General features: G+C 48.1%; 1 protein-coding gene across 2 annotated transcripts in view; it reads left to right on the forward strand.

Annotated features, from left to right (window-relative positions):
• Positions 1–20,985, forward strand: part of LOC115469954 (protein spire homolog 2-like) — an 84,273-nt gene that overhangs the window by 61,502 nt on the left and 1,786 nt on the right. For both annotated transcript variants that reach the window (XM_030202753.1, XM_030202754.1), the window contains exons 10-14: positions 1,761–1,885; positions 6,347–6,481; positions 7,570–7,637; positions 8,282–8,309; positions 14,323–14,438. In XM_030202753.1, coding sequence (XP_030058613.1) covers positions 1,761–1,885; positions 6,347–6,481; positions 7,570–7,637; positions 8,282–8,309; positions 14,323–14,438 — 472 coding nt within the window. The remainder of the gene's footprint in view (positions 1–1,760; positions 1,886–6,346; positions 6,482–7,569; positions 7,638–8,281; positions 8,310–14,322; positions 14,439–20,985) is intronic.

Genomic DNA, 20,985 nt, shown 5'->3' on the forward strand with positions numbered 1-20,985 from the left:
TCCCCTTATTGTCCCCCCCCCCCCCCGCTCCTTTCCTTATCATTAACACATCCCATGCACACTGCTCCCGCACTGAATTTAACAATAGTATACATCCATTTCAAGAAACAATTACATGACCTCCAGGAGTTACTCAACAGTAAGTAAGTTTGCTGTCCAAATCATGTCTCCACAACAGGGATGCTAGCTTTTTGCAAGGTCTTCTTAGAGGACGAGGGCACCCTCTGCCATCTTTGAAGCCTGGCTCGTATTGCAGGTACCATCATGTTTGGTGGGACAGCCAATGCAACCATACCTGCCACATGTAATAATTCCCAGGCACTTGCCAGCGACTGTACTCGATGCTTTGTACCCTTCAGCGCAAAATGCAGTGAAAATGGGAACCCCCATCGATCTGAGACCCGCTCCTTCGTTAATATATCCAGTGCTGGTTTCATCAGTCTCCTCTGCTGCAATGTGTATTGAGAAAGATCCTGATATACTGCAATCTTAGAGCCACTGTACTCTAAATTAGGCATATTTCGTGCTCGGGTAAGTACAAGTTCCTTATCCACAAATTAGGAAAAGCACACGACTATGTCCCGTGGCTTGTTGTCCATACGTTGGCCCAATGAACGATGCACTCTTTCTAGTTCCACAGGGGCTGCTCCCGCTTCAGATCCCAACAGAGTTGCACATAGGGAACAAACAATTACCTGTACGTCCTTAGTCGGGCCCCCTTTGGGACCCCCCTAAACCGAAGGTTGTTCCGGCGGCCTCTATTTTCCAGATCATCCATTTTGTATGCTATTTCCACACACTTCTTTTCCAAGTCCTGTATGTTGGAGGTATGAGCAAGGAGTGTTTCTGCTTACTCTTCCAGCTTCAGTTCTACATTCTCTACCCTTCCCCCCAGCTCACGGAGGTCAGAGCTTAGCGCCACCATACTGTCCAGGATTTCCTTTTTGGATGTTTTAATTTCTTCCTCAATTCTGCTCAAAAATTTGTGCAGTTTACTAGAAATTCCCTTGAGGGCGGTAATCTCGTTTCTGCCAAGAATAAAGCCGAGTCTGGGTCAGACTGAGATAAATGTGCTGGTGACACATGGCGGCTCACCGACCTGCTCCCCAATCATCCTACCGAGCGTTCCAGATCTTTTTTCTGCATGGATGCAGATTTACTCATAGTCACAGATGTACTATATATCTGCTGACACTTTTTTCTCTATTAGCAAATATCGATGGCGATGGATATTGCAAATAACTGTGCGGGAGGCTCATGACCTCAGCAACTAGGCTGCCATTTCCTGTGGTGACATCACTTCCTCCGCTGTAAAGGAAATTCTATATCCATCATTGGATTCTGTACCAAGGGTTTGAGATTTACTTGAGATCCTGGGAGTTATGGTAATGGTACTGGGAATTCTTGGGACCTGAAGAAGTATGTGGTGATATGTAGGTTTTCTCCAGTCACTATCTTGGAATGAGGGATGCAAGGATGGGCCTGGAAGGAAAGTTTGTAGGAACACTGTATCTTCCCAGCCTTACAGACTTCTTTCTTTGTAATAAGGAAAGGTATTAAGCTTTGGCAACCCATGCACTGAACTGGCAAATAATACACACTATTCAAATTGCAAAATTGACCTGACACAAAAGTGTCTAGTGTATTAATCAAATAGGCAGTGGCAATGCTGTAGTCTAAATATCCGGAGCTAATACAGAACAAAAAGGATGAAAAGTTAATCATTTAGCGGTTGGACTGGAATTTTCTGTCTATTCCAGGTCAGATGGTGTCGGGAGAATCCAGCCCCTTCTGCTCAGATGCTGGATCCTTAAGCTCTGTGGAGGAGAGGACGGAGGCCAGTGCCAGCTCCATAAGGTCCAATAGCTCCAAACATCTCTGGCTGGTGAGTAACTGAAGAAATGGACGATACATCCCCACCCTTTGCAGATGTGTTCAAGAAACAGGTCTGGATTTCCCACCAGGCATCTGCCTAGATCCACCGCAGTGAAAGGGGTGACGCTCTGTGTGCCAGCGACACATTCTCACAAGCAGCATTTGAGCGGCCATGCAGGGGCTTGTGGGCTGGTGACACCAGCTTGCCTATAGGGGGCGCATATGGCAGGATGCTGCCCCCTCAGGCAGAGAAATGCTTGTGAGACCCGCACCTGCCACCCAAACAAAGGAGGAGGCACCCCTTTCACCACCTCTGCCCATCCTGGTCACCCTGACATCCTTGCTTGCAGGGTGTCACCTCCCCCCCACCCCTATAGGCGGCCCCTGCCCTCCAGTCCTCCTGTCTCTTGCTCCTGTAAATAGGGATGCTTAAGAGGTACTTGGAAACAATGAATGATGCAATTCTGCATTGCGGGAGCTAAATTCTTTTTAACAGAGAGGGTGGCGGATGCCAGGAATTCCCTTTCTGGTTGTAGAGGTAGTGGGGACATAAACAATGAGGGAATTCAAAAAAATACATGCGATAAACACAGAGGATCCTTATATTGCAAGAGGATGGAATCCATGCATAACTTAAATCAATGTTTCTTAACCCAGTTCTCCAGACACCTAGCCAGTTGGGTTTTCAGAATATCCACAATGAATATGCATGAGATTTATATACACTGCCTCCTTGGTATGCAAATCTCACTCATGCGTATTCACTGTCCCAACTGTCTGGGCGTGTCCTAAGGACTGATTTAAATGACCTCATTGCTGCTGTTGTGTTGTGATGGGCAGAAGTGGTGCTTTGATGGCAGCTCCAGTGCCGGTCAGTCTTCTATGGTCTCTGTCTCAATTATGGCAAAGACCGATCAGGATCAATTATGTGCATTTTATATCACATTCATATCATATGCTATGAGTGTTTATCTCAGTGGGGGAAGAAAGACAGTTGAAATTACCCAGTAAAATGTTGTTAGTTAGTAATATTGTTGGTTTAATCATGTATTGATCGTGAAAAACACCATAATAGTGATGCTGTTCTGGAAGCTTTGTTGGGCAGCCTGAACGGACTGCACAGATCTTCGGGTTTCAGGGTTTTCTTTTATTCTTGATATACCACCGTAGAGAACACACTATCATAGCAGTTTCCAAATTTAATAAAGCAAAAGATTAAAAGAAAAGGACTAAAATAACCACAGGAAAGAGGGAGCTAGGAGAGGTAATTCTCCTACAGGCTAAGGCACACAGTCGCTGCCCCATAACTAGAAAGAAAAAAACCCAGGGGGAAGGTGGTTTTGATCTGCCATCATTTACTACACGGTCAATATTCCTAGACAGCAAAAGTCACCGGCTAAATTAGCCTGGATATTTAGTGCCAAAGCATTCTGGGCAGTGGCCCTAAATATCCAGCTTTCACTGGACATATGATCATCAGAGAAACCTATGCAAGTCTCAGCTGAATATTACCTGGAACTCGCATAACTGGATCAGTCCTTTTCCTTCCCCCTTCCCACCAATTCCAATCCCATCTCGCAAACCCTCCCCCTTCCTAATACCAGACCCCCCTCCTGCTGGCCCCCCCCCAGGCCTACCTCTAGCTCCCTGGTGGTCCAGTGGGGTTGGTTGGACAGGAGCGAATCACACACGTTTCTGCCCCTAACGTCTCCCAGTAGAAAATGGCTTTAATATAAGGTTGGCCTCTAGTGGTAGTACCACGACACTACCACTAGAGCTCACGATAGCGATTTTCTACTGGTAGCTGCTAAGGGGAAGAGCAAGAGTAGTTCGCTCCTACCTGACCGACCCACTGGACCACCATGGAGTTAGAGGTGGGCCCTGGCAGGTGGCCTACAGGTAGGCAGCTGAGAGGGGGATCTAGTATCGGGTGGGGGGCACTATTGTTGGAAGGTGCCAGGAGGAGGATAGGACTTTGTTGGTAGGCGTGTAGGAGAGAAGCTATGTGGGTGCCAACCAATATTTAGTGCCGCCACCCGCATAGCTAAGCAACCAAAGTTAGAACTGCTATTTATGTGGACCTATTCGGTCACTTAGCTGTGCGGGTGCTGGCACTGAATATTGCTAGGATTTGCATAGCTCCTGTCTCCTCCCAGACTCTGCCTCCGGAATTCCCTTCTCTAGGGCCGCCGAGAGGATGGGGGAAGGGGGGCAAAATTCTCCAGGCCTGTGCCTCCAAGGGGGGCCCGGCGCCGGGGTCTCTCTCTCTGTCCTGCTCCTGACGGGACCCGAGTGATCGCGTCCCAACAGGAGCAGGAGAGAGAAAACTCCAGCGCTGCGGCCGGGCTCCTCTCGGAGGCTGGGGAAGACCTGAAGGAGCACTTCTAGCGCTGCTCTTCTGCCCAGCTGAGCGGCTGCTTTCCCTCTCAGGCGCGCATGCTTGGATTTGAAACCGGTAACCAATAAATTAAATCCCACAGTCTCTGGTAACAATCAATACAATTCATATACTAGAACCAGGACGATCAGCTGTAACATAGACATCAATCACACAATCCAACTGTCTTCTGAAATTCAATATTCACTATATTGTCTTTAATATTTTAAAGATTTTAAAGAGTGCCCTCAGACACAATATCCACTTTTTCAGGCAATACTGGTTTATGCCAAGTGGTATTACTACTACTACTACTACTTAGCATTTCTATAGCGCTGCCAGGGTTACGCAGCGCTGTACAAGTTTAGACAAGGGGAAGGACAGTCCCTGCTCAAGAGAGCTTACAATCTAAAGGTAACAAACTATGTAGTCAGTGTAGGTATCATGAATGGGAAGGTGGTTAGGCACCAAAAGCAAGGGAGAAGAGATGGGCCTTGAGTAAGGACTTGAAAATGGGCAGGGAGGGCGCATGGCGTATGGGCTCGGGAAGTCTGTTCCAGGCATAAGGTGATGCGAGGCAGAAGGGGCGGAGTCTGGAGTTAGCGGTGGTGGAGAAGGGTACAGATAGGAGTGATTTGTCCTGAGAGCGGAGGTTACGGGTGGGAACATACGGAGAGAGGAGGGTAGAGAGGTAATGGGGGGCTGCAGATTGAGTGCACTTGAAAGTCAATAGAAGCTTGAATTGTATACGGTAGCGGATCGGGAGCCAGTGAAGCGACTTGAGGAGAGGGGTGATATGAGAGTATCGGTTCACGCGGTAGATAAGACGTGCGGCGGAATTTTGGATAGATTGAAGGGGGGATAGGTGGCTAAGCGGGAGGCCAGCGAGGAGAAGGTTGCAATAGTCAAGACGAGAGGTAACGAGTGAGTGGACGAGGGTTCGGGTGGTCTGTTCAGAAAGGAATGGGCGAATTTTGCTAATATTATAGAGGAAGAAGCGACAGGTCTTAGCTGTCTGCTGGATATGGGCAGAGAAGGAGAGGGAGGAGTCGAAGATGACTCCGAGATTGCGGGCTGAAGAGACGGGGAGGATGAGGGCGTTGTCAACAGAGACGGAGAGTGGAGGAAGAGGAGAAGAGGGTTTGGGTGGGAAGACAAGGAGCTCAGTCTTTGCCATGTTCAGTTTCAGATGCCGGTTGGACATCCAGGCAGCGATGTCGGAGAGGCAGGCCGAAACTTTGGCCTGGGTTTCGACTGTGATGTCGGGAGTGGAGAGGTAAAGCTGGGTGAAGAGTGAAGCCTTTTAATGATATCACCTTTAAAGCTACATTCGCGTTTTGATTTATTTAATGCACAATTAGTATTCACTACATAGGCAATAGCACTTTATATATATAAAAAATTTTAAGAGTAGCCCGATGAAAGAAGTGCTATACCACTTGGCATAAACCAGTATTGCCTGAAAAAGTGGATATTGTGTCTGAGGGCACTCTTTAAAATCTTTAAAATATTAAATAACATATAGTGAATATTGAATTTCAGAAGACAGTTGGATTGTGCGATTGATGTCTATGTTACAGCTGATCGTCCTGGTTCTGGTATATGAACTGGATTTGAAACCGAGCATGCCCTGAGATAAAAAGCAGCCGCAGGGACAGGCAATCGGCAGAAGAGCAGCGCTGGAGGAAAACGTCTTCTGCTGGCGGGGCCTCGGGATCCCTGCCAGCCAACAAGGTATTTCAATTGCAGCAGTGATCTGGGGGGGGGGCAGTGGTGAGGATTGTGGGGGGAGCCTGCCCCAGGCCTGGTTCAGTCTCTCAGCGGCTCTCCCTTCTCCTGCCCACTTCTCAAATGGCCGGTCAGAGGCACTGCCCGGTTATGTGCTGCTGAATATTGACAGCCGACCTATTGACTATGATTTAAGTGGTCAAGAGCCTCTCCTGCCAGTTTTGCCAATATTGACCGGTACTTTACTATCTTACTATGTTGTGGGACTCGGAGATGCTGCAGGGCAGGACTGAGGTTTACTTAGTACTTTGGCTAAAATCTGCTGAGACTGATCACACATTGCCTCCTGGATCTGCTTGGATGCAGGAGTTCAGTCACCCCGTGGAAAGTCTGGCTCTGACCCTGGAGGAAGTGATTAACGTGCGCAGAGTGTTGGTGAAAGCCGAAATGGAGAAATTCTTCCAGAGCAAAGACCTTTATAACAGCTTAAAGAAAGGGAAGGTATGGACCCCGGTAGGAAATCCTGAAACTGGAGGCATCAGACTGTTTTGGTTAGCAGTAACTGTCTGCAGAGAAGGCAAAGCTTGCCCAAGGTCTATTTTGTGGCCCATTATTTACAGAAAGGTCATTTCACAGTTCTATGAATTTCCCCTGGTGTCTTGCTGAAGGAAGAGCTGTACATGGGATGGATGGGGGTCCCCCAGTCTCCTGCTGAATGTAGAGCTGTGGATGGGGTGGGTGATGGATGGAGATCCCTTAGTCATTTGCTGACTGTAGAGTGGTGGATGGAGTCGGGAATGGATGGGGATCCTCCAGTCTCCTGCTGAATGTAAAGCTGTAGATGGGGTGGGTGATGGATGGAGATCTCTTAGTCATTTGCTGACTGTAGAGCTGTAGATGGGGTGGGTGATGGATGGAGATCTCTTAGTCATTTGCTGACTGTAGAGCTGTGGATGGGGTGGGTGATGGATGGAGATCCCTTAGTCATTTGCTGACTGTAGAGTGGTGGATGGAGTCGGGAATGGATGGGGATCCTCCAGTCTCCTGCTGAATGTAAAGCTGTAGATGGGGTGGGTGATGGATGGAGATCCCCATGTCATTTGCTGACTGTAGAGCTGTAGATGGGGTGGGTGATGGATGGAGATCCCTTAGTCATTTGCTGACTGTAGAGTCGTGGATGGAGTGAGGAATAGATGGGGATCCCCCAGTCTCCTGCTGAATGTAGAGCTGTGGATGAGGTGGGCAATGGATGGGGGTCCCTTAGTCATTTGCTGGCTGTAGAGTTGTGGATGGAGTGAGGAATAGATGGGGTACCCCAGTCTCCTGCTGAATGTAGAGCTGTGGATGGAGTGGGGAATGGATGGAGATCCCCCGTCCCCTGCTCAATGTAGAGCTGTAGCTGGATGGGTGGAGGAGGAATTAAGATCTCTAGTCTCTTGCAACATTTAGACTTCTCCATGGAGCACTGGGTTGGGAAGGAGATTGCTGAAAAATGTTTCTGGAAGTTTTGATGCTGTACTTTTAAGGCCATCCATGTTCTTGGGGAGGGACTTGTACCTGATCTTCACCATTGACCTTTTACCCTGCAGATCTGCTGTTGCTGCAGAGTGAGGTTCCCATTGTTTTCCTGGCCTGCTGCCTGTTTCTTCTGCAAGAGGTGAGGATGCTGAAGCCGCATGGTCAACACTAGGCAGAGGCAGACTGCTGGGTGCCTCAAGAGCCTTCTCAGAGGTTGAGTGTCTAATTTTGTCAGAGGAGGGAACAAAAGAGGCATCACCTTCAGAAGGAACCTTGCTGACCAGCCTGACCCCCAGATCTTGAGGAGACACCCCCCAATTAGCTAACATTATTATTATCTTCATTAATAAAACCTTGTATATACAGCTCAAGAACTAATTAAAACTGAGTGGTTTACAATAAAACCAACCCACCCTATCTTCCATATTCCTAAACCTTTCAATCCTAAAATTAGAAAAATTAAAAATACCACAACCTCCCCCCCATTCTTCAATATTCTCCACTACCTCTATAAATCTACAGTAGCCACCCTCCCCCCCCCCCCCCCCCCCTCCATTTGTGGGAAATAACCATAGGGTCGATATTCAAAGTGATTTATCCAGCCAGAAATGGCTCCTGGCTGGTTAAATCGCTTGTGCACTGGCCACTAAACTCAAAACCGGCTATTTCGTGGGGTGGAGATGGCACTAGTGATTATTTTATTTTATGCTTAACCACATAACATGTGCTTTTGTGCCTCACTAGAACCTGGCATCCTAAATGACCCTCTTTATCTCCTGACAGGTCTGTGTGTGGTTCCTGCAGTCAGAAGGTAAGAAGAAACATTTTATTTTCACTCTGAATAAGAAAGTGAGGCTGTAACCGCACTGAGTACTATGCACTGGGGGCACCTGCTGCTCGACCAGTGTGTTACCAATCAACCTCTCAGCATGAGAATTTCCCACCCAATTTGGACTCAGGCCCACCCAAAATTGTGGCAGTCTTGCAGTGGAAATCCCCAAACCCCACCAGCTAAAGGTTTCCTCCTCCTCAGGCAGCCAATGCTCTTCCAAATGGCAGCTGGCACCGCATACCGGCCCCTCTCCACATTTCACACGTGCGGAAGCACTGAGCGTATACGGACTCCTGGCAACGGCGTCAGCTGAAGTCAGGTGCCTGCCAGCTGCTGTTTGGAAGAGCACTGGCTGCCAGAGGAGGAAAAAATCTTCAGCTGTGCAGTTTGGGGATCCCCAAAGCTAAGGTATTTAATATTTTGTGTTCGAAGGTAGGGGGAGAGGCAGAATGCAGAGAACAGAGCGGAAGGGGGCCAGGAGGGGCTGAATTCTGTGCCCATCCATTTTGGGCTCAGGCCCACCCAAAATTGACTGTCTGGCTACGCCCCTGAATTTAAGTCTCCGCTCATGAGAATAGCTGTGAGAAATGATCCACAGCAGCCTTGCACGGCAAAGACCTGGGGTCAGATTCAAGTATCAGCCAGGCACAGAAACATCAGACCCAAAATCCTTCAGGTCACACTTTATGGATCTGAAGCCAGATATTAACCTGAACACATCTCAAGGATAGTTACAAAAGGCCCTTCGTAACAGTCCCTTGGCTACTTGGTGGGAGGCAGGGATAGTGCTGGGCAGACTTATACGGTCTGTGCCAGAGCTGGTGGTGGGAGGCGGGACTGGTAGTTGGGAGGCGGGGATAGTGCTGGGCAGACTTATAGGTTCTGTGCCAGATCTGGTGGTTGGGAGGCGGGGTTGGTGGTTGGGAGGTGGGGATAGTGCTGGGCAGACTTATACGGTCTGTGCCGGGGCTGGTGGTTGGGCGGCGGGGATAGTGCTGGGCAGACTTATACGGTCTGTGCCGGGGCTGGTGGTTGGGCGGCGGGGATAGTGCTGGGCAGACTTATACGGTCTGTGCCGGGGCTGGTGGTTGGGAGGCAGGGATAGTGCTGGACAGACTTATACGTCTGTGCACTGAAGAGGACAGTACAAATAAAAAAGTAGCACATAGGAATTTATCTTCTTCAGCAGACTGGATGGACTGTGCAGGTCTTTTTCTGCCGTCATCTACTATGTTACTATGTTACCTAGAACATGGTTAATCTCAGCTAAAATAGTGCAGATGACCAAGGCCTTGTGATTGAAGAGCACAACACTCACCCTTCCAAAGGGCAGCAGATTCTTTGTGAGAATGAAAGCAGTAGAGAGCTGGTTTGGCATTGTTCATGCTAATCTTCCAGCAAAAAACAGTCTTCAAGCCACATGTGAATTCAAGACAAACATAGGGCAGAGAGATTGCAAAAACCTATGAGCCATTCAGAAAGAAAAAATAACGTCTGCGACTGAAGGACTTTCCCCTAAATGCACAAACATAAAAATTTGGACAAAAGTCCTGTGACATAAGAACAGTTCTCTAGGGACAGGGACTCTAGCGTATCAAGGGCGGGGCAATGGGGGCGGTCTACCCCGGGTGCAGGCAGCAAGGGGTTACATGGAGAAGGTGTGCAGCTGTTGGCTCTGCCGGTCCCCTGCCCCCTCTGACGTCAACTTCCTATTCTGGGGCAGGGGACCGGCAGAGCCAACAGCCGCACATCTGCTCCGCATACCCCCTTGCTCGGAGGAGGGGGGTGTTCTGCCCCAGGTGGCAACTATGGTAGGCACATGTACTAGGTCCGTTTGGATCCCAATGAGTAAAAGCAAGAAAACATACTTACACAAATACAAATACTAAAGAAATACAGACATTTATTAGAAGATGATTAAATATACATCACCAAACTTAGAAACATCATCTCGGTGTCCATCAGCTGGGATAACCCCTCTTCAGTGAAACCTGAGAGAAGTTTGGGGAATCTGCACCACACTCAGCAGTTGAGGGCTTCAGCTGGAAAGGGGTCTTTCCCTGACTTTTCTAGTCCATAACTAACAGATGACTTCATAGTCAGACAGCCTCGCCTCATCTCCTGTTTGTTCCTTCTGCAAATACAGTTTCCAACTGTTTTAACCACCAGTCTAGCTAAGCGAATAGCACATCCTCTTTCCTACAAACTGCTTTGCAAGCTTGCACCAAAACATGAGGGACCAACTAAAATACAAGCTCCACACTGACCCAAACTCCAGGCCCATTACACTACGCCACTGGACAGGAAAATACCTGGTGTAGCCTGGGCCTCGCCCCTAGGCTAGGCTCAGTTCGCTCGGACCCAAGCTGACAGGGACAATTCCTCGGATTCACCCACACTCTGTCACTCAGAACTCTCTCACAGGCTCAGTTCACTCTCAAGACAAGCTTGAGAGTTGTGATCCGTGGCGTTTGGGAAGATGCAACCCTCGGTTTGGCTGGGCCATGGTCCCAGCTCTCTTTCTCTCTACGGACCAACCACACTGCACACAGTAATCTTTGCAAAAGGAACTCAACTCTTTACAATTCAAACGATTTGCAAGTCAACTTAAACCAGTTCTGATTCTTCTGCTGTTCCTCTCTGGGAACTCCTGTACCACTCTCCCTCAGGTTTATTTACAGTGTTTTTTCTGCGTTTGGACTAATATGTACAGGTCACCTATTCATACCTATCCGTTAAAAAAAAAAAAGGTGTGGCACCCAAAGGCTGTTTCTCCTCTTCTTGACACAAGTTCAGTTCCAGTGGGCTCAGACCTCGCTTAGCCTGACCCTTCTCTAGCAGTGACCCTTTCTTCTAGATCCACGCTGGTTTCTGAGACGACCTCTCCCTAGCTCTGATCCTCTTGCTTCTGAGCTGGGATTCTCCTCTACCCACCCGTAGCACAGGTACAGAGTTGTCACAATTCCACTGTACACGTGAGCACTGAATACAAGCTCCACATCCCACTGGCACAGAGCTGTCACCATGCCATTTTAACATATTTCTAAATGATCGAGAGATGGGAATAACTAGTCAGGTAATTAAATTTGCTGATGACACAAAGTTTTTCATAGATGTTAAATCGCAAAAGGATTGCAAAAAATTGTAAGAGGATCTTACAAGACTGGGAGACTGGGCATCCAAATGGCAGATGACGTTTAATGTAAGCAAGTGCGATTTATGCATGTGGGAAAGAGGAATCCAAACTATAGCTACGTGATGCAAGGTTCCACGTTAGGAGTCACTGCCCAAGAAAAGGATTTAGGTATCCTCGATGATACATTGAAACCCTCTGCTCAGTGTGCAGCAGCGGCTAAGAAAGCAAATGGAATGTTAGGAATGATTAGGAAAGGAATGGACAACAAAAATGGCTTTGTATTCCTCCATGGTGCAATTGCACCTCAAACATTGGGTACAAGTCTAGTCACTGCATCTGTTCTGCTCTAATTTTACAGCCTGCCTAATCAATCACTGACACAGGCTGCTCAATAATTACTGTGGATTCTTTTGGATTCCTATTAGGTTAATTAGACTTTTATTAGAGGTTCACTTCAAATGGAGAGTGTGTAAGTCATTATTGTCTAAGATACACAATGATTAAGATATATACACAACGATTAAACTATATAACTGAAGAGAGACAATAATACCTATCTATAGTTCAAAAGAAACAATCGTCACATCACCGGTCATACATCACTACATCCAAGCAAAGCCAGGAGTGTCTTGACCAGGAGAAGCAATAATAAAGAAATATAATATACATACATCACTGGTCACACATCACCCAGGCTTTTTACATCAGCTGAGAGAAGCCCCTTTTTCTGCGAAGCTGGAGTCTCATAACCAGGCATTCAGGTTCCTATGTGACATGTCTGCCCATAGGTGAGCTTCTGATTTCACTATCAAAAGCTTCCCTTTTTATTAAGCTAAAACTCATTTTCAGAGTTAAGGAAAATTACAAGAATGCTTGAGAATGTGGTCACATGTTTCTCTGTCCAAGTGGCCAGCCTGAACTTGAAACATGCTCCACCTCCCCCTGCACATAGCTGTGTCTTATCTTCTTACACATTCCAAATTGTTTTCACATGAACAGAATTATCACTTTAATGAGAGAGTGCACTGTCGGTCACTCACACAGAGTTGAAAAGCTATCTTTAAAATCCTTCCATCACAGCATCTCAAAAAAAATGATAGTGGAATTAGAAAAGATACAGAGTAGTGCGACAAACATTATAAAGGGGATGGGATGACTTCCCTATGAGGAAAGGCTACAGTGGCTAGGGCTCTTCAGCTTGGAGAAGAGACGGCTGAGGGGAGATATGATAGAGGTCTATAAAATAGTGAGTGGAGTGGAATGGGAAGACATGAATCATTTGTTTATTTTCTAAAAATACTATGACTAGGGGGCACACAATGAAGCCAGTAAGTAGTAAAGTTAAAACAAACCAGAGGAAATATTTCTTCACTCAACGTCTAATTAAACTCTGGAATTTGTTGTCAGCTTAGCAGGGTTTTAAAAAGGTTTGGATAATTTCCTAAAAGAAGAGTCTATAAGCCATTATTAAGAGACTTGGGAAAATCCACTGCTTATTTCTACGATAAGCAGCATAAAATCTGTTTTACTGTTCTGGAATCTTGCCAGGTACTTGCGACCTGGATTGGTCACTGTTGGAAGCAGGATACTAGGCTTGATGGTCCTTCAGTCCCAGTATGGCAATGCTTATATTCTTATTGTACACACAAGCATTGAATACAGGCACCACTCCCCACTCCTACTGGCACAGAGCTGTCACCATACCATTGTACACATGGGCACTGAATTCAGGCACCACCTCCCAGTGGCACAGGGATGTCACTGTGCCATTGTACACATGGGTACTGTAAGCAGTCACCATTCCCCTCTCTATACCTTGTACACAGGGGGACTGAATACAGGCACTGCACCACCATACCTAAGCCATTCAGTCATTATGCTACTATACCGATGGGCATGGGCATAGCTAAGTGGAGCCATGGGGGCCTGGGCCCCTGTAGATTTGGCCCTGGACCCCCCTGCTGACGACTCTCTCGACCCCCCCCCTCCTGCCGCCAACCCGCCGTTGCCGTCTGCTACCTTTGCTGGCAAGGGACCCCAACCCCCGCCAGCCAAGGTCCTCTTCTTCCTTTGTTCTGTTTCTGTGAGTCTGACGTCCTGCACATACAACGTCCTTCCTACCATCCACCCACTCGGATGAACATCCAGATACGTCCCAATGACTGCCCTCTGCAGGATTGCAACAGGCCTACCTGCCTGATCTTTAGTGGACTAGTGGGAAACGAGCAGGAGCAATGGCCACTTGCTCAGGCCTGTCACTGCCGCCTTTTCAAAATGACTGCAGTGCAACCTCTCAGGACTGAAGTACTATGAGACTGCTGCTAGAAGTCATGGCAGCCATTTTGAAGAGGCAGTCACTACAGGTAGGAATGCGCATCGCTCCTGCCTGTTTCCTACTAGACCACCAGGGATTGGACAGGTAGGCCTGTTGTGATCCTGGGAGGGGATCTGGGGGGTTTGGATGAAAAGGGGGATCCGAGGTGGATCTCAGAAGGGTGGATTTAACACACTTGCGGCCGGGACTTGGAAGTTATATAAGTGCCAGCTGATATTCAGTGCTGATCTGTGGTCCTATTTGGTTGTTTAGCTGTACAGGCACTATCATTGACTATTGTGACCAGCTCCTCCCTGACCCCACCCTCGGAGGGCCCCTCTCTGGCACACTTCAAAAATGGCCTGCCAGAGCCGATAGTCAGTATCGCTGGCCAGTTAAGTGCCGCTGAATATCGGCAACTGGCCTGCAGAGTGCGATTTGAGCAGACCGGAGCCTTTCCTCCTATTTGAATCATTTTGAATATTGACCAGACAACATATGCCTGGCTCTAGTCATCTCTTTTCTCTTGTGTCTTTCCACAGATGAAGATGCCATCCAAGAAGCTGCCGCATATCCCGGTATACACTGTAGGCTTTGAAAGCCGTCCAGGAGCAATGAGCATGAAGGGAAATCCCCCTCACAGGGGAGATGCTTTCCAGTGAGTCACAGCTTCACAATCCTCCTGCTCCCCACCCTGATTTTCCACCCTACCATCTCACTAATCAGGCTGCCGACCTCCTGCTCTGTCCTCTCTGATGGGATACATAGGGCTGAATAACAGTATATTTGCATTCAGGAAGGGGCCTCTATAAGAGAACTGCAGGAAGAGATGGGGACACGCCTGTCAGAGTGCACCAAAGAGGGGCCCTGGCAAGACAGAATATGAGTTATGCCATGTAGAATCATACTAATGTCCATTGCATGGCGGGTTCACTTGTGCAACTGGGTTCGATTCCCACTGCAGCTCCTTCTGACTCTGGGTGAGTCACTTAACCCTCCCTAGGCACAAAATAAGTATCTGTATATAATACATAAACCACTTTGATTGTAACCACAGAAAGTGGTATATCAAGTCCCATCCCCGTTCCCTTTACTTCCATGGTGGGTCCTCTTGTTGAATGGAATGTCCTCTTGTATCATGTGGCCTTGAGGGTCCTCTTGTGGCCTGGAATATCCTCTTGTGGCTGGAGGGTCCTCTCATTTTAGTGTTGTTTGAAATATTAAGAAACCATTTCCTATTTAACCATTCCATCCCACACATGATTTTTTTAAACTTCTATCATATTTCCTCTAAACTGAGGAGCTCCAACCTGTTTAGCCTTTATCCTTCCTGTTGCCCTTCTCTCAACCTTTTCTAGTTCCCGCATATACTTTTTGAGATGGGATGATCAGATCCCCACATGGTGCAGTCACACTAGGGAGCTATGTGGGAGTATGAGAAGATTCTTAGTTTTTTCCTCTATTCATTTCATCCCTATCATTCTGTTTTCTTTTTGGGAAGCCAGAACCCTACTACTACTACTACTACTACTACTACTATTTAGCATTTCTATAGCGCTACAAGGCATACGCAGCGCTGCACAAACATAGAAGAAAGACAGTCCCTGCTCAAAGAGCTTACAATCTAATAGACAAAAAATAAATAAAGTAAGCAAATCAAATCAATTAATGTGAACGGGAAGGAAGAGAGGAGGGTAGATGGAGGCGAGTGGTTACAAGTGGTTACGAGTCAAAAGCAATGTTAAAGAGGTGGGCTTTCAGTCTAGATTTAAAGGTGGCCAAGGATGGGGCAAGACGTAGGGGCTCAGGAAGTTTATTCCAGGCATAGGGTGCAGCGAGACAGAAGGCGCGAAGTCTGGAGTTGGCAGTAGTGGAGAAGGGAACAGATAAGAAGGATTTATCCATGGAGCGGAGTGCACGGGAAGGGGTGTAGGGAAGGACGAGTGTGGAGAGATACTGGGGAGCAGCAGAGTGAATAGATTTATAGGTTAGTAGAAGTTTGAACAGGATGCGAAAACGGATAGGGAGCCAGTGAAGGGTCTTGAGGAGAGGGGTAGTATGAGTAAAGCGACCCTGGCGGAAGATGAGACGGGCAGCAGAGTTTTGAACCGACTGGAGAGGGGAGAGGTGACTAAGTGGGAGGCCAGCAAGAAGCAGATTGCAGTAGTCTAAACGAGAGGTGACAAGGGTGTGGATGAGGGTTTTGGTAGAGTGCTCGGAAAGAAAGGGGCGGATTTTACGGATGTTGTAAAGAAAGAAACGACAGGTCTTGGCAATCTGCTGGATATGAGCAGAGAAGGAGAGAGAAGAGTCAAAGATGACCCCAAAGTTTCGAGCTGAGGAGACAGGGAGAATGAGAGAGCCATCAACAGAAATAGAAAACGGGGGGAGCGGGGAGGTGGGTTTGGGGGGGAAAATGAGAAGCTCAGTTTTGGTCATATTTAATTTCAGGTGGCGTTGAGACATCCAGGCAGCAATGTCAGACAAGCACGCTGAAACTTTGGTTTGGATGCAAGGTGAGATATCAGGGGTAGAAAGGTAGATTTGGGAGTCATCAGCATAGAGATGGTAGGAAAAGCCATGGGATGAGATTAATGAACCAAGGGAAGAAGTGTAGATAGAAAAGAGGAGGGGACCAAGAACAGAACCCTGAGGTACGCCGACAGGCAGAGGGATAGAAGTAGAAGAGGATCCACCAGAGTGAACACTAAAGGTGCGGAGGGAGAGGTAGGAAGAGAACCAGGAAAGGACAGAGCCCTGGAATCCAAGTGAGGACAGGGTATCGAGAAGTATGCTGTGATCGACAGTGTCAAAAGCAGCGGAAAGATCAAGAAGAATGAGGATGGAATATTGACCTCTGGATTTAGCCAGTAATAGGTCATTGGAGACTTTAATAAGCGCAGTTTCGGTTGAGTGGAGAGGGCGAAAACCAGATTGTAATGGGTCAAGAATAGCATGTGAGGAGAGAAAATCAAGGCAGCGGCGGTGAACAGCACGCTCAAGTAATTTGGAGAGAAAAGGAAGGAGGGAGATGGGTCGGTAATTAGAGGGACAAGTAGGGTCAAGTGAAGGCTTCTTAAGGAGAGGTGTGACCACAGCATGTTTAAAGGCAGCAGGGACAGTCGCAGTGGAAAGTGAGAGGTTGAGAATGTGACAGATAAAAGGAATAAGAGCAGGAGAGATGGCATTAAGAAGGTGGGTGGGAATGGGTTCAGAGGAACAGGTGGTACATTTTGAGGAAGAAAGGAGAAGTGTAGTTTCCTCAATAGTAACTTCAGGAAAGGAGGAAAGGGAATGAGGGGAAGGAGAGAGAGGGGAACGGACTAGTGGAGGGAGAGGTGGTGAGGTAGAGAAAGCAAGGTTTATATTTTGAACCTTGTTGTGAAAGAATTCAGCAAGGGTCTGAGGAGATAATGAAGGGGGAGTTGGGGGAGGGGGCACCTTGAGGAGAGAGTTCAATGTGGTGAAGAGAAGTCGAGGATTAGAGCCAAGAGAGTTGGTCAGTTGGATATAATAATCCTGTTTGGCACGTAAAAGAGCAGATTGGAAGGAGGTCAGCATGAACTTAAAGTGTAAGAAATCAGCAAGGGCCCGAGATTTCCGCCAGAGGCGTTCGGCGGAGCGGGTACAGTCTTAAGCACGCCTCTGGTGGCAGGCCCAGTCTGAGGCTGATGAGCTGCCATGCCCCAAACACAGCTGTAAGTTCTCAGTTCTTCTCTTAGTCCCAAGGCTTGCAAGTCTTAATTTAGTTATCTGGGTTCCAAATGGTGGAACTCAATACCCAAGGTCAGAAGAAGCATTACCAACTATGTTCAGTTCAGAAAAGCAAGGCCGCCAAAAGGGAGGGAGCAAAATTCCCCGTGCCCAGCCTCCAAGGGGGGCCCATCACTGGGCCCCGGGGTCTGTCTCTTTCTTGCTCCTATCAGGAACCAGTCCCCGGTACACTGGAGCAGGTGAGAGACAGACCGTAGCACCGGGCCCCCCTTGGAGGCTGGGGAGGAGCAGATGAAGTGAGATAGCCCACCTCAGTGCGTCAGCTCTTCTCGGCCTTAAAGGGGGGCCCGGTGCTACAGTCTGTCTCTCGTGGCAGCCTGAGAGTAAGTGAGGGGCGGCTGCATTCCAGGTTGGGCCCGGCGGCTGCGTCCCGCCTGTGGGTGGGTGGGGCCCAGCGACCCAGCAACTGCGTCCCAAGTGGGGGTGGCCTGGCGGCTGTGACCTGAGTGGAGGGGGGGGGGGCCCAGCAGCTCTGTCTCTCGGCGGCCCTGCAGACAAGAACTGAAAACCTACCTTTTCAAAAAAATTCTATAAGCTATCGATGCTCCACTCCTATTTTCTAACTGTAAAACATTATTGTAATTTCACCTAAATGTAAACTGTAAGTCATTTTGAACCAAAACTTATTTTTGGATAATGGTGGGATACAAAAATTAATTAATAAATAAATAGTCAAGCAGGAAAAAGTAGCTTACCAGAACCAGGTTCTGGTAGCCTACACAACAGCTAGGGAGCCCACAGGGTGGCTTCTTTCCTTCTGGCACCTCTGTATCAGGACCCCCCCTGTTCTAACCTGCAGGAGGGCTTTTGCCTCTTGCTCACTGTCAAGTCCCACCCTCCTGGCCAGCCAGCCTGACCATCCCTATGCTCACTTGACTCTGCAGTTCAGTCTCTGAAATGGCAGGTTTAGCTCCACCTGTTGTGAAGCGGCTGACCTGCAATCTCAGTGAGGGAGTGTTTCCAGGGATGCCTGGCCCTGTCTCACTCACTCCCTCACAATCTCACTGTATTGTTCATAATGACTGCAAGAGCAGAGCCTAGCATTCTGTCCCTATTGTGGGGGTTATTTCCCCCCTTTGTGTATAACCCAAATCATAGTTACCTGATGCTTGGGTCCACCTTGGGGGTCAGCACCTAAGAAAAAGATCTACGTGTCAGTGTAGACAATACTTTGAAATCTTCTGCCCAGTGTGCATGTCACAGCTCCAAGCCATGTCCCGTGCCCTAGCTCGTCTGCTGGGCTCGGCGGGGAGCCAGGGTTGGATCCACCTTGTGATGAGATCGGGTCCTGGACCCATTTAAGGCAGCTGTGCTCTCTTACACTCTGCCTTCACAACGTGTCATTTGGCCAGCATTCCTGCCTCCAGTCCTGTCTGTGTACCTGCCTCCTGACCTGTCAGAGTTCCTGTCTCCAGCTGCTCCTTCACTTCCTGATCCATCAAGCCTGCCCCCAAGGGCTCTTTTCATAGTTGCCCCAGGTCCTGATCTGTCAGGCCTGCCCGCAAAGCCACTCCCAGGTCCGACCTCCTTCGAACCTGCCTCCTGAGTTACTCTCTGTCTCTCCAGTCTGTCCAGTCCTTCTAGGCGTGTCTTGCCTGCCGTCTGTTGGGGACCCTAGATCTCTGCTGCTGCTTCTGGGTTCCCCGACAGCGGTCCAAGAGCTCACTAATCTAGAACCGTGACAGTGCAGTGGTGGCCAAAACAGCAAACAGAATGAGGAATTATTAGGATAGGGATGGTAAATAAGACCAGGAATACTATAAGGTCTCTGTATCGTTCCATGGTGCGACCTCACCTTGAGTATTGCATTTAATTCTGGTCGCCGTATCTCAAAAATATATAGCAGAATTAGAAAAGGTTCAAAGAAGAGTGACCAAAATGAAAAAGGGGATGGAAATCCTCTCATATGAGGAAAGGTGTACGAGGTTAGGGCTCTTCTGCTTGGAAAAATAATAGCTGAGGGGAGATAGGATTGAGGTCTACAAAATCCTGAGTGGTGTTCAATGAGTAGAATTGAATTGATTTTTTACTCGTTCCAAAAGTACAAAGACTAGGGGTCACTCAAAGTTGCATGGAAATACTTTTAAAACAAATAGGAGGAAATATTTTTTCACTCAACAAATAGTTAAGCTCTGGAACTTGTTGCCGGAGGATGTGGCAATAGAGTTTAGCATATCTGGGTTTAAAAAAAGGTTTGGACAAGTTCCTGGAGGAAAAGTCCATAGTCTGTTATTGAGATGGACATGGGGGAAGCCACTGCTTGCCATGGGCTTGGTAACATGGAATCTTGCTACTATTTGGATTTCTGCCAGGTGCTTGTGACCTGGATTGGCCACTTGGATGCAGGATACTGGGCTAGATGGACCCTTGGTCTGATCCGGTAGGGCTGTTCTTATGTTAAAGAAGACTAAGTGCTACTAGGGTCTTGTAAGCAAAGCTCAAGTGCTGCCCTGCCCCCTCTCTCCAAGGGAGGCTTCCTGACAGAGGTGGATGGGACATGGCTGTTCTTACAGGGTCCATCCAGTGCTCAGTTTCCTTTAAGTTTCAGACTGGGTGGTGAAATTCAGGAAACTAGATAAGGATAGGGAAGGGCATATGAGAAGCCGGCCACCTGGGAAGGATAGAGGGAAGGGAAGAAGCTGGACACTTTGGGTAGAGAAGGGAAGAGAAGATGCTGACCTTAGGGGTGCAGGGCTGGGGTACAGCCTTGAGCTGTTTCGGGGGAGGGGATAGAGAGGGGATGCTGGACCACAAGAGGGAAGGGAAGATGCTGAACTTAGGGGAAGAGGGTTGGGGGTACAGCCTTGAACTGCTTCGGGGGAAGGGGTAGAGAGCAGAAGAGGAGATGCTGGACCACAGGAGGGAAGGGAAGATGCTGAACTTAGGAGAAGAGGGTGGGGTACAGCCTTGAGCTGCTCCTGAGGGGCAGGGAGCGTGGCTGAAGTTTCAGCTAGGGCATCAGATACCCCTGGGCCAGTCCTGATCCAAATACAGAGGAAGCCCAATTTTCCATAGAATGTTGAGAAGGGAATCAAGGTACCAGGTCAGGACAAACTCAGTTCCCCTGGTATTTTACAAAAGACTCTGCCTAACATGGAATCTTTCGTAAAATTTGTAGAAAAACATTGGCAAATACAGGTGTATTTATCAGTATGTCCCATGGGAAAGAAGCTGCACATGGGGAAACAAAGAGCACCCTGTTCTCCTCAAATATGTGACATCAGATTTTTAAAATTGCTTTTCCCAAAATCCAAGAACCCCCTCTCTCTGAACACCTAGTCCCCTCCTGTGATGGGCAGAAACCCAACTGATCCCACTCCAAGCTCTTACCAGAGATCTCCCTAGTGTTTAGTGCGGGGGGGGGGGGGGGGGGGTCAGAGTCACCATTTTGAATTGGACGGGCGCCTGTCAGAACAGGACTTACTAGATAC

The sequence above is a fragment of the Microcaecilia unicolor genome, chromosome 5 (assembly GCF_901765095.1).
Source record: "Microcaecilia unicolor chromosome 5, aMicUni1.1, whole genome shotgun sequence".
Classification (NCBI taxonomy): domain Eukaryota; kingdom Metazoa; phylum Chordata; class Amphibia; order Gymnophiona; family Siphonopidae; genus Microcaecilia; species Microcaecilia unicolor.